The sequence below is a fragment of the Myotis brandtii genome, unplaced genomic scaffold, assembly GCF_000412655.1.
Source record: "Myotis brandtii unplaced genomic scaffold, ASM41265v1 scaffold299, whole genome shotgun sequence".
Taxonomy (NCBI): domain Eukaryota; kingdom Metazoa; phylum Chordata; class Mammalia; order Chiroptera; family Vespertilionidae; genus Myotis; species Myotis brandtii.
In genome coordinates this window covers 115,014-126,239 of record NW_005361430.1, presented here as the reverse complement: position 1 = coordinate 126,239, position 11,226 = coordinate 115,014, and the positions used below count along the sequence as shown (strand labels likewise).

The 11,226-nt window shown below is 46.1% G+C and overlaps 1 protein-coding gene and 1 pseudogene across 1 annotated transcript in view; one reads left to right on the top strand and one right to left on the bottom strand.

Annotated features, from left to right (window-relative positions):
• Nucleotides 1–1,611: 1,611 nt before the first annotated feature.
• LOC102245532 lies at nucleotides 1,612–2,641 on the bottom strand (annotated as a pseudogene).
• Nucleotides 2,642–3,935: 1,294 nt separating this feature from the next.
• ETNK1 (ethanolamine kinase 1) overlaps nucleotides 3,936–11,226 on the top strand; it is a 41,418-nt gene continuing 34,127 nt past the window's right edge. The window contains exon 1 of the mRNA XM_014542324.1: nucleotides 3,936–4,199. Within this exon, the coding sequence (XP_014397810.1) occupies nucleotides 3,994–4,199 (206 nt within the window). The 5' untranslated portion in view covers nucleotides 3,936–3,993. The remainder of the gene's footprint in view (nucleotides 4,200–11,226) is intronic.

Sequence of the window (11,226 nt, the reverse complement as noted above, 5' to 3'; positions counted from 1 at the left end):
CCGGTGCACGAAATTTGTGAACGGCAGTGGGGGTTGCCCTCAGCCCGGCCTGCACCCTCTCCAATCTGGAACCCCTCGGGGGATGTCCGACTGCCAGTTTAGGCCCGATCCTACAGGGACATGCCTCTCGCAATCTGGGACCGCTGACTCCTAACTGCTTGCCTGCCTGTCTGATTGCCCCTAACTCCTCTGCCTGCCTGCCTGATTGCCCCTAACCACCTCTGTCTGCCTGCCTGGTCGTCCCTAACTGCTCCACTGCCGGCCTGATCGCCCCTAACCGCCTCTGCCTTGGGCCGCACCCAGGACCCAGGCTTCCCTCCTCCGGCCTGCCACAGGACCTCAGGACCCAGGCTTCCCTCCCTCTGGCCGGCTCAGGACCTGGGGCAGGGTGACTTTGCCCAGGCTGCAGCAGCAGCCACAGGCGCCCAGGACCAGGATGGGGGTGGGGTGGCTTTGCCTGGGCCGCAGCTGCAGCAGCCACAGGTGCCCGGGACCGGGGGCAGGGCAGCTTCGTCCGGGCTGCAGCCACTGGTGCCCGGGACCGCGAGCAGGCAGCTTCTTCTCCAGGGCCCAGCCACAGCTACTGGTGCCTGGGATGCGGGTGGGCGGTTTCGCCCAGGCCTGGCTTTGTCAGGAAGGACTTCCGGTCTAATTAGCATATTACCGTTTTATTAATATTTAATATAGATAATTGATTTCAGAGTGGAAGGGACAGGGAGAGAGAGAGAGTTAGAAACATCAATGGGAGAAACATTGATCGTTTGCCTCCTATACATGCCCCGACTAGAGATTGAACCTGCAACTTAGGTATGGTATGTGTCCTGTCCGGGAATTGAACTCACAACCTTTTTGGTGCATGGGACACACTCTAATCAACAGAGCCACCCCCCTGGGACTTTATTCTTAATTTAATTTTTTCAATCACATTTACTGGTTCATATGAATATTTGAAAACAAGTTTGTCTTCCCTTTCTCTATCCTTGGTACAAATTATTATAGAACTTAATAAATAAACTACTATATCTATACTAATAAAAGGGTTATATGCTAATTAGAGTGGACGTCTTCCAGATGACCTTCCGGACATCCTTCTGGACAAAGCCACAACGCTGCGAAGGGCCCAGGCTCAGGCCGGCAGTGGCAGCAGCAGCTGGGTAATAGGGGCGGAGCCTTCCCCTAATCCACCAGGTTGCCTCCTGCATAGGGAGGCCAGACTGCGGCTTAGGCTGGGGGCCGAGGCAGAGGCGGTTAGGGGCGATAAGGCCGGCAGGAGGGCAAGGTAGGGGTGATAAGGCCGGCAGGCAGAGGGGTTAGGGGTGATCAGGCAGGCAGGCAGAGTTGTTAGGGCGCGATCAGGCAGGCAGGCAGGCTAGCGGTTAGGAGCCAGCGGTCCGGATTGTGAGAGGGATGTCTAAACCGGCAGTCAGACATCCCCCGAGGGGTCCCAGATTGGAGAGGGTGCAGGCCGGGCTGAGGGACCCCCACCCCACCCCGTGCATGATTTTTGTGCACTGGGCCTCTAGTATATTAATAAGAGGAAAATGAATTTCAAACTATGAAAGAGTGCTAAATAGATAGCCAAATAGGTGAACCATTAAACGGACGTTAAAAACAAACCACTGATTCGTAACTTTTACTAAAATAAGTTTCATCTCTAAAAACAAGGTAATTTATAACTTGATCTTAACTCAAGTGTTGACAGCAGTTGAATTTTTATATAACAAATTTCAACTAAAGAACAAAAAACATTAAGACACTAGTTTGTATTTTAAAAATTCCATCAACTTTAGCAAATAATGACTGCATATCAATTTACATCAGTCCTCTGCTCCTGAGTACACTTTCTGTTTAATATATTTTTAATCACTTCTGTATGGCATATATAGCTTCTAATGGGAATTAGTATATAGTTTGTTTTGGAAGACAACACTAGGCAGATGTTGCCTGATGCCTGGGTGATGCTGAATGTGACAAAACCAGCAAGGCACATTTAAGATATTTCTTCTTTTCTTGAACTGTCCAGTCAACTATGAAGCAATGGAATCCACAGAATAATAGAGTACCTGCTAATGTAAAGTTATATTCTGTAAGGTAGACTTTAACTTCAAGATATGAATTAAGATCCTTCAACAGAATGTGGATATCATTTTTATTGGAGTTTCCATCTTCTTGAGTTACTCTGTGTTCTAACCATTGTTGAATATTATTACTTTTTCTTCCTTTTTTAAAAAATATATTTTATTGATTTCAGAGAGGAAGAGAGAGGGAGAGAGATAGAAACATCAATGATGAGAGAGAATCATTGATGGCCTGCCTCCTCCACGCCCCCATACTAGGGATTGAGCATGTAACCTGGGCATGTGCCCTGACTAGGAATTGAACTGTGACCTCCTGGTTCTTAGGTCGATGCACATACACTGAGCCACACCACCTGGGCTACTATTGCTTTTTCTTCTGCAGTGCTTCCAAGCCAGGTAGTCTTTGTTGGGCTGCTTGACTAGATGAGCTACTATAGTAGTCCTGTTAGACATGGACCCTTGTTTGAAGAACTGGAATCTGGCACTCACCCTGAGTGCTGTATTTTTCCCTTTACTCAGCCCAGGGACTTCTTTAGCAGTGCTAGCTCTGTGGCTGCTGCCATCTTTCAGGCTCAAGGGCTTCACCCTTAATAATACTCTCTCTCTTTTTTTAAAGTTTTTTTTATTGATTTTAGAGAGAGTAGAAGGGAGAGAGAGAAGCATTGATGTGAGAGAGAAACATTGATTGGTTGCCTCCCATATGCACCCCAACCTGGAATTGAACCCACAACCTAGGTATGTCCCTGACCAGGAATCAAACCCACAGCATTTCACATTTCTTACTACCAATTTGGGATTAGTTAGATGTCATTTTGGTGTGCAGATGACACCCCATCAATTGAGTCACACTGGCCAGGGCCAAAAGTCCATTTTAGAAAATATTGTAGAAATCTCTAATTACCTGTCTTCCTCCAATTAAGGTTGTGCTTCTTTTTGTAGCTGTAGCATTCATGTTGAAATGATTATAACCTGGCCCTAGCTGGTTTGGCTCAGTGGATAGAGTGTGGGCCTGCGGACTGACATGTCCCGGGTTTGATTCCAGTCAAGGGCATGTGCCTGGGTTGCAGGCCCTATCCTCAGTAGGGAGTGTACAGGAGGCAGCCAATAAATGATTCTCTCTCATCATTGATGTTTCTATCCCCCTCTCCCTCTGCCTCCTCCTCTGAAATCAATAAAGATATATTAAAAAGAAAGAAAAGAAATGATTATAACCTGAATACTTAAAACATTTTCTAATGCATATTAAGTAACCATTACAATTAGCATTTAAAATTTTAATTTTAGTAGACTCATGAACATTATTAAAGACCTTTTTTTATGTCATATTAGAGGCCCCAGCTGCCTTGACCCTCGAAGTCCCGGCTTTGTCCGGAAGGTTGTCCGGAAGGTCATTTGGCCATCAGGTCTAACTAGCATATTAGCTCTTTATTATATAGGATACCATGCTAGGGAGGAGGCAGTGTCTCTGTCTTCTGAGACTTTCCACTCTATTAGAGGAGAGATTGTGTATGTGCGCGTGTGTGTGTGTATGTAGAATGTAGAATATAAACACACATTCATTTGCAATGTTCAAGGCAGACTGAGATATAATAGCTCTCAAAAGTGTAGAAATACTAGTTGTTGAATAATTAACACAAATTAAAGACAATGCTATAAAAACTAAGTTCAAGATTAAACAGTATAATTGCTATTTTTTAAAATCCAGAATTAAAATTATAGACATGTTAGGCAAAATTATATTTAACAGTTCTTTTATATTAAAAAGTAGATAATTTCTTTTAATTGGTATTTATTTTCACATTATCTCTTATTTAGTTTTTTGAGTGTATATAATTTCTTCCCCTTTTTTCTTTTTGGGCAGGTCTTCACAGATGGAATCACAAATAAACTTATTGGCTGTTATGTGGGTAATGCAATGGAGGATGTAGTTTTGGTGCGAATTTATGGCAACAAGACTGAGTTGTTAGTCGATCGAGATGAGGAAGTGAAGAGTTTCCGAGTGTTACAGGCTCATGGCTGTGCACCACAACTCTACTGTACCTTCAATAATGGACTATGCTATGAATTTATACAGGGAGAAGCATTGGATCCAAAGCATGTCTGCAACCCTGCTATTTTCAGGTACATTCCTTTTTCTAAAAGTTTTCTCTTTGAAAAACAAGAGTATTAAGTGCACTAAGAAAATATATGTTAAAACTGCCTTTTCTTTGAGCAACTATTTGTTTGTCTTAGAAACTTTCTTTAGTTAGGGTTTTCTTTTGGTAAAGAAACATTTTCTGTCTTCCATGCTAATTATTGACTCTTTGCAAAAGACAGAACTACGAGAGATTTTGGATTAGACTGCAACCGAGGTATGTGCCCCTCACTGGAATTGGACCCATGGCCCTTTAGTCCAGGGGCCACTGCTCCATCCAACAAACCAAACTGGCTAGGGTCCCCTTAATTTTTTAAAGCAGTGCTTAACTCAAAGCATTTCACATTTCTTATTACCAATTTGGGATTAGTTAGATGTCATATTTTATTATTTATTTTTTAAAATAAAAAAAATTATTCATTGATTTTTAGAGAGAGGAAGAGAAAAGGAAAAAGAGAAACATCAATTTAGTTCCATTTATTTATACATTCAATGGTTGATTCTTGTATGTGCCCTGACCAGGGATCCAACCCACAATATTCGGATATGGGGATAATGCTCTAAACCAGCGGTCGCCAACCTATAGTTTGTGGACCACTGGTGATCTGTGAGGTCTGAAAGATTGGCAACTGCTGCTCTAAACAACTGAGTTACCCGGCTGGGCCTAGATGTCACATTTTAAGCCATTGTTTTTAGGTCAGTGTAATATGCAGCCAACAATGTGGATTGATTAATCACAGCTTCAGTAAATGTTGATTTAATCTTAGATCAAAGTCCACAGTGCTTTGTTTACTTTGATTCATTCAGACATACCTACTTGCTTACATTATGGATATAACAAAGAATATCTACTTTGAATATAAAAGGCGTTAGAATATATGTTTATATTTGATCTAGTTTAGGGGAGAGAAATGAATTTAAGCAGTCCCTGCTCTCCTAGTAATTTAAAGTCTGTGACAGACAATAATCTTGGGGAAAAAGTGAAATGGTATAACTGAAGAAGTGAAAAGGTTTTCAAAAGATAGTTTACTGTGGCATACTTGGGAAGTTAGGCAGTCCTTCACTGAAATTACATTTAAACTTGGCTCTAAAGGATCAAGCAGAGCATGGAGGAGGCTGAGGAATGGGATGATAGGAAAAGATGACTTGTACCAACTTAATGCTTAACTAGTAATTCAACTGTGGAAAGTTATCACAATCTGTTTTATTTGAACTCTTCTGTAACAATCATACATTATAGAGGCCTTTAGAAAATCTTTTAAAATTTAAAGATGTTTAGGAATTGTCTCTTATCAGGTATTTCTCTAAAACTTGCCTCTTGCTGGGAATCCTGGCTGAAGTTTAATTAAAAACTACCCAGCAACAGACATAATGGAGAAATGTACTTTAAAATTAATTTGTACATTTTCAAGAAGTGTAACTAAAAAACACTGACTTACAGTGCTGAGGGTATTGTAGTGAAACTGGTTCATTGTGGGTTGCAAGTAAAATTGGTAATGTTCTCTTTTGGAAATCAACAAGGTAATAAAATTAACTTACAAAAGAAAATTATGTTTCTGTCATGACAATTCATATTTAGGTATAACTAAGATACACCAGAACTAATAAGCATTATGCTACAATTGAAATGATAATTTTGAACATTGTCTAAACCAGGCAAAATGGCTTATACAAGGCAAAGAAAAAAAATCAGCTTGATAGCTGAATTATAGCTATAATCAGGCAATAATTTACTTAGGTGAAAACTAAAAGGGAGTGTGTAAAAATAAAATCTATATATATAAAAGGCTAAGTGATCGACCAGTAGTTATGATGCACACTAACCACCAAGGGACAGATGCTTTGACTGGTAGCTATGACGCACACTGACCACCAGGGGGCAGATGCTCAACACAGGAGCTGCCGAGCTGCCGTGACTTGGCAGCGGCGGTTCTCGGGTGATGCACCCCAGAACCAGAGAGGAGGGAGCCCAATTCCAGGGTGCGTCACCCGAGAACCACCCTCTCGCAATCTGAGACCCCTCGGGATGTCGGGAGAGCTGGTTTCGGCCTGATCCCCACAGGCCAGACCGAGGGACCCCACCTGCTGGAGGAACCACGCTCACTCTGCAGATAAACTTTGAGCCGTGGAACTGCTGCAAGTGCAGCCAGTTGGGGAGGGACCACAGGAAGTTGGCTCCAGGGCATGTCTGGCCCTTTTTGCCCAGTCCGGCCCCGCTGACCACCTTCTAATTAATTTCCTTTCAGTGTACATGAATCCATGCACCAGAGCAGTAGAAAACTATATTGGGATGGTAGGATTAGGGATTATTTTTCAATTTCAGAAAATCTCTGTTATTAGAATCTCTTAATTATTTAAGAAGTTCCAAGAGGGGAAGCAATTACTGAGTATTTGTATTTGAGGAAGTCTCTAAAGCCTTATGATTTTTAAACATTTGGCTTTTATGAGTACTAGAGGCCTGGTGCACGAAATTCGGGCACAGGTGTGGTCCCTGGGCCTGGCCAGCAATCTAAGCGCGAGCGTCTGGCGTAGAAGGGCAGGTCCCAGCTGACTTCTGGGCCCTGGGCAGCACCTGGGCCCCTGAGTCCCTGCACACACCCTCTACCTGAGTCACAGTGCCTGAGTCCCCATGCGGAGATGTGGTGAGCTAGGCCCGATGCCGCGGGCCGGGGCGCAGTGTGGGCCTCTAGGCTGCCCAGCTGCACCGCATGGAAGCCTGGCAGGCAGTGTGCTCTCTCCGGCCGGCCCCGCAGACTGGGTTCTGCTTGAATCCACATGGAGCCTGACTGGCCCCTGCGGACCCAGCAGCTGTGGGGTGGGCTCCTCGCAGGTGCCTGGCAAATGAGCGTGGGGGCTTCCCTGGCGCATGAGCCTTGGCATCCCGGGAGAGGGTAACAGGGGGAATAGAGTGAGGTTGGCGGACACCCTGCATTTTCACTGCACCACCATCCCAGTCACCCCCGCCCCCAGGTAGCTGGTGAGAGGACGCAGCCCCAAGCTCAGGTGCCGCAACCCACCCCCAGTTCCTTGTCCCAGCCCAGGGCCCCACCCAAATAGGGCTATCAGGGCCTGCCGGCCACTGGTTGCCATCTTTGGGGCAGTTGACGGGGTGATTGGGCCCCTGCTCGCACCCGCCTTGGCCTAGTGCCACCCACTCTCCTCCATCATCCCGCCATGGTCTCGCTCTCATCAGGGCTGGCAGCGCCTCCACTGCTACCCACTGCCAGTGCTGTGTCGCTGACGCCTGCCATGTTCCGCGCCATCCCCTGGTGGTCAGCACACGTTATAGCGAGTGGTCGAACTCCAGGTTGAACATTTTGCATATTAGGCTTTCATTATGTAGAACTAGAGGCCTGGTGCACAAAAATTTGTGCACTCGGCGGAGGGGGTCCCCTCAGCCCAGCCTGGGACCCCTTGGGGGATGTCCACATACTGGCGTAGGCCCTCTCCCCAGGGGATTGGGCCTAAGCTGGCAGTCAGACATCCCTCTGGCAGCCCGGGAGCCCTTCGGGGATGTCCACTTGCCAGCAGGGAGCAGGCCTAAGCTGCAGTCAGACATCCTTATCGCTGCTTAGGAGGCGGGAGAGGCTCCTGCCACCACCGCTGTACTGGCAGCCGTCAGCCTGGCTTGTGGCTGAGCAGAGCTCCCCCTGTGGGAGCGCACTGACCACCAGGGGGCAGCTCCTGCATTGAGCGTCTGCCCCCTGGTGGTCACTGTGTCATAGTGATCAGTCATTCCCAGTCTTTCTGCTGTTAGGGTCAGTTTGCATATTACCCTTTTATTATATAGGATAGAGGCTTGGTGTACGGGTGGGGGCTGGCTGGTTTGCCCTGAAGGGTGTCCCGGATCAGGTTGGGGGTCCCACTGGGGTGCCTGGCCAGCCTGGGTGAGGGGCTGATGGCCGTTTTCAGGTTGGCCACGCCCCCCGGCGACAGAAGCTCCCAGCCTCTCCTTTTTTCCTTTTTTCAGCCTCTCCTTGAGCGAAGGCCACGGCCGGCTGGAAACTGGTATTTGGGATTTATTTATCTTCTATAATTGAAACTTTGTAGCCTTGAGCTAGCCCAGGGCTGGCCAGGGCAGGCGGGAAGCTTGGCTTCCACCATCACTGGGGGCAGCCCAAGCCTCCTGCTCTCTCCAGTTCCATGGCCACCGCCAGCTTAGTTGGGTTAATTTGCATACTTGCTCCTGATTGGCTGGTGGGCGTGTCTTGTGGCTGTAGCGGAGAGATGGTTAATTTGCATGTTTCTCTTTTATTAGTGTAAATGGGATTTTTAAGTAGCATTTGCCTTGATGTTAGTCTAGTAAAACCTTATTTTTTTAAATTAAAAATAGGATGGCAATTTTTTATTATAATAAAATAGAAAATTCCCCTTTCATGGTTATCTAAATCTTTCCATAGTGAACTATGAGAATCCCATAAACAAAAAACAAATCTGTTTTGTTCTGTTATTTCATCAGTGACTAACAATGCTCAAAACATAGTTGATGTTCTGTTTCTGGTGAATTATTTAATATTAGAGGCCCGATGCACTAAATTCGTGCAAGGGCCTTGGCCTTGCCCCTGCCTTTCGTCACTGGGGCCGGGTGCTCTGTCGCTTCTGCCGTGGCTCCGCCGCTGCGGCTTTGTCTGGAAGGAAGGACGTCTGGTCTAATTAGCATATTGTACTTTTATTATATAGACTAGTGAACTGGTGCATGGATTCATGCACATTGAAAGGAAATTAATTAGAAGATGGCCGCGGGGTGGGACTGGGCAAGATGGGTTGGACATGCCCTGGAGCCAACCTCCCTTGGTACCCTCCCCAGCATCTGTGGAGTGAGCAGGGTCCCTCTGGCAGGTGGGGTCCCACAGCCTGGCCTGCGGGGATCGGGCCAAAACCGGCTCTCCGACAGCCCCCTAGGGGTCCCAGTGTGCAAGAGGGCACTGTGTAAAGTTGCTGTCATACAGGGTGTGGTAAGTAAATGCAGGTGTGTAGTAAACCAGATTTGGGGCCCGACAGTGCCCCAGCAACAACATAACCCACGGCCAAAGGTGGAATTGCAAAGCCCCACAAGGAATCGGGCTCCCTCCTCTCTGGTTTTGGGGTGTGTCACCGGAGAACTGCTGCCAAGTCACTGCAGCTTGGCAGCTTCTGCATTGAGGGTCTGTCCCCTGGTGGTCAGCGCGCATCATAGCAACCAGTTGGATGGTAGGTCACTCAGCATATTAGCCTTTTATATATATATAGATATTGATTAATCAATATTTTTATAAGGTGATAGCCTAAACGTTTTATACAGATACAGTAACAGAATGAATGGAACAATAGGTAATAATAGACAAGAAATAACTAAAATATAATTTTAAATTTTTGTTCTTAAGGTAATAATGAAGATAATAGTTAATTCTCTTTGATCGTTTATTGTGGGCAAGAGACAATAATAAGAACTTTATATGGATTGTATATTTAGTTCTCAAACAAGCTCAAAGGTGGAGAATCTCTATTTAATAGATAAGAAATATGAATCACAGAGACTGAGTAAATTGCCCCAAATCTTGTACCTCATAACCAAAACCTTATTTGTTGAGACTAGTTGGAAGTACCAATCTATACTAATAAAAGGCTAATATGGTAATTAGACTGGGAGACCTTCCAGGAGACCTTCCAGACATCCTTCTGGACAAAGCCATGGTGGCAGGGCCGAGGCAGAGGTGGTTAGGGGCAATCAGGCCAGGAGGGGAGGGCAGTTGGGGGTGGTCAGGCCAGCAGGGGAGGGCATTTGGGGGCAATTAGGCTGGCAGGGGAGGGCAGTTAGGCGGCGATCAGGCAGGCAGGCAGAGGTGGTTTGGGGCAATCAGGCAGGCAGGCAGGTGAGCGGTTAGGAGCCAGCGGTCCCAGATTGTGAGAGGGATGTCCGACTGCTGGTTTAGGCCTGAACCTGCCGGGGCCTAAACCAGCAGTTGGACATCCGGACGGCAGTGGTGGGTGATCAGGCCATTGGGGGAGGGCCGTTGGGGTGATTAGGCTGGGGGGGGGGGCAGTTGGGGGTGAGCAGACCAGCAGGCAGAGTGGTTGGGGCAATCAGGCAGGCAGGTGAGTGGTTAGGGGCGATCAGGCAGGCAGGTGAGTGGTTCGGAGCCAGCAGTCCTGGATTGCGAGAGGGATGTCCGACTGCTGTCCAAAGGTATCGTGCCTAAACCAGCAGTTGGACATACCCCGAGGGGTCCCAGATTGGAGAGGGTGCAGACTGGGCTGAGGGACACCCACCCACCCCCAGCCCCGTGCATGAATTTCGTGCACTGGGCCACTAAATAAGTGGAATTACTGTATCATGGTAATTCTATTTTTATATTTATGAGGAATTGTCATAGTGTTTTCCATAGCAGCTGCAACATTTTACATTCCTACCAACAGTGTACAAGGGTTCCTATTTCTCCATATCCTCACCAACACTTGATTTTTTTTTTTTTATAGTATCCATCTTGTTGGCTGTGAGGTGGTATCCCATTGTAGGAAATTGAGTTTATGTTATCAGTAAGGCTTCCAGTCAATAGTAGGCTATTAGTAGTTATTTTTTGGGAGAGCCAAAAGTTATATGCAGATTTTCAATTCCATGGGAGGCCAATACCCCTAATCCCTGTTCTGTTCAAGGGTCAACTATATAATGTATTTAAGTTTCTGGGGAGTCCAAGATATATGTGATTTCCTTTCTTTTTCTTTTCTTTCTTTCTTTTTTTTTTTTAAAATGTAATAGCCATTTTTTTTTTTTAATTAAATCTTTATTGTTCAGATTATTACATTAGTTACTCTTTTTTCCCCACCATAACTCCCCTCCACCCAGTTCCAACCCCACCCTCTGCCCTCACTCCCCACCCACTGTCCTCATCCATAGGTGCACGATTGTTGTCTAATCTCTTCACTCCCCCCCCACACCGCTTTCTCCCCCCCGCCCAAGAATAGTCAGTCCATTCCCTTTCTATGTCCCTGATTCTATTACAATCACCAGTTCATCAGATTATTTATTCACTTAAT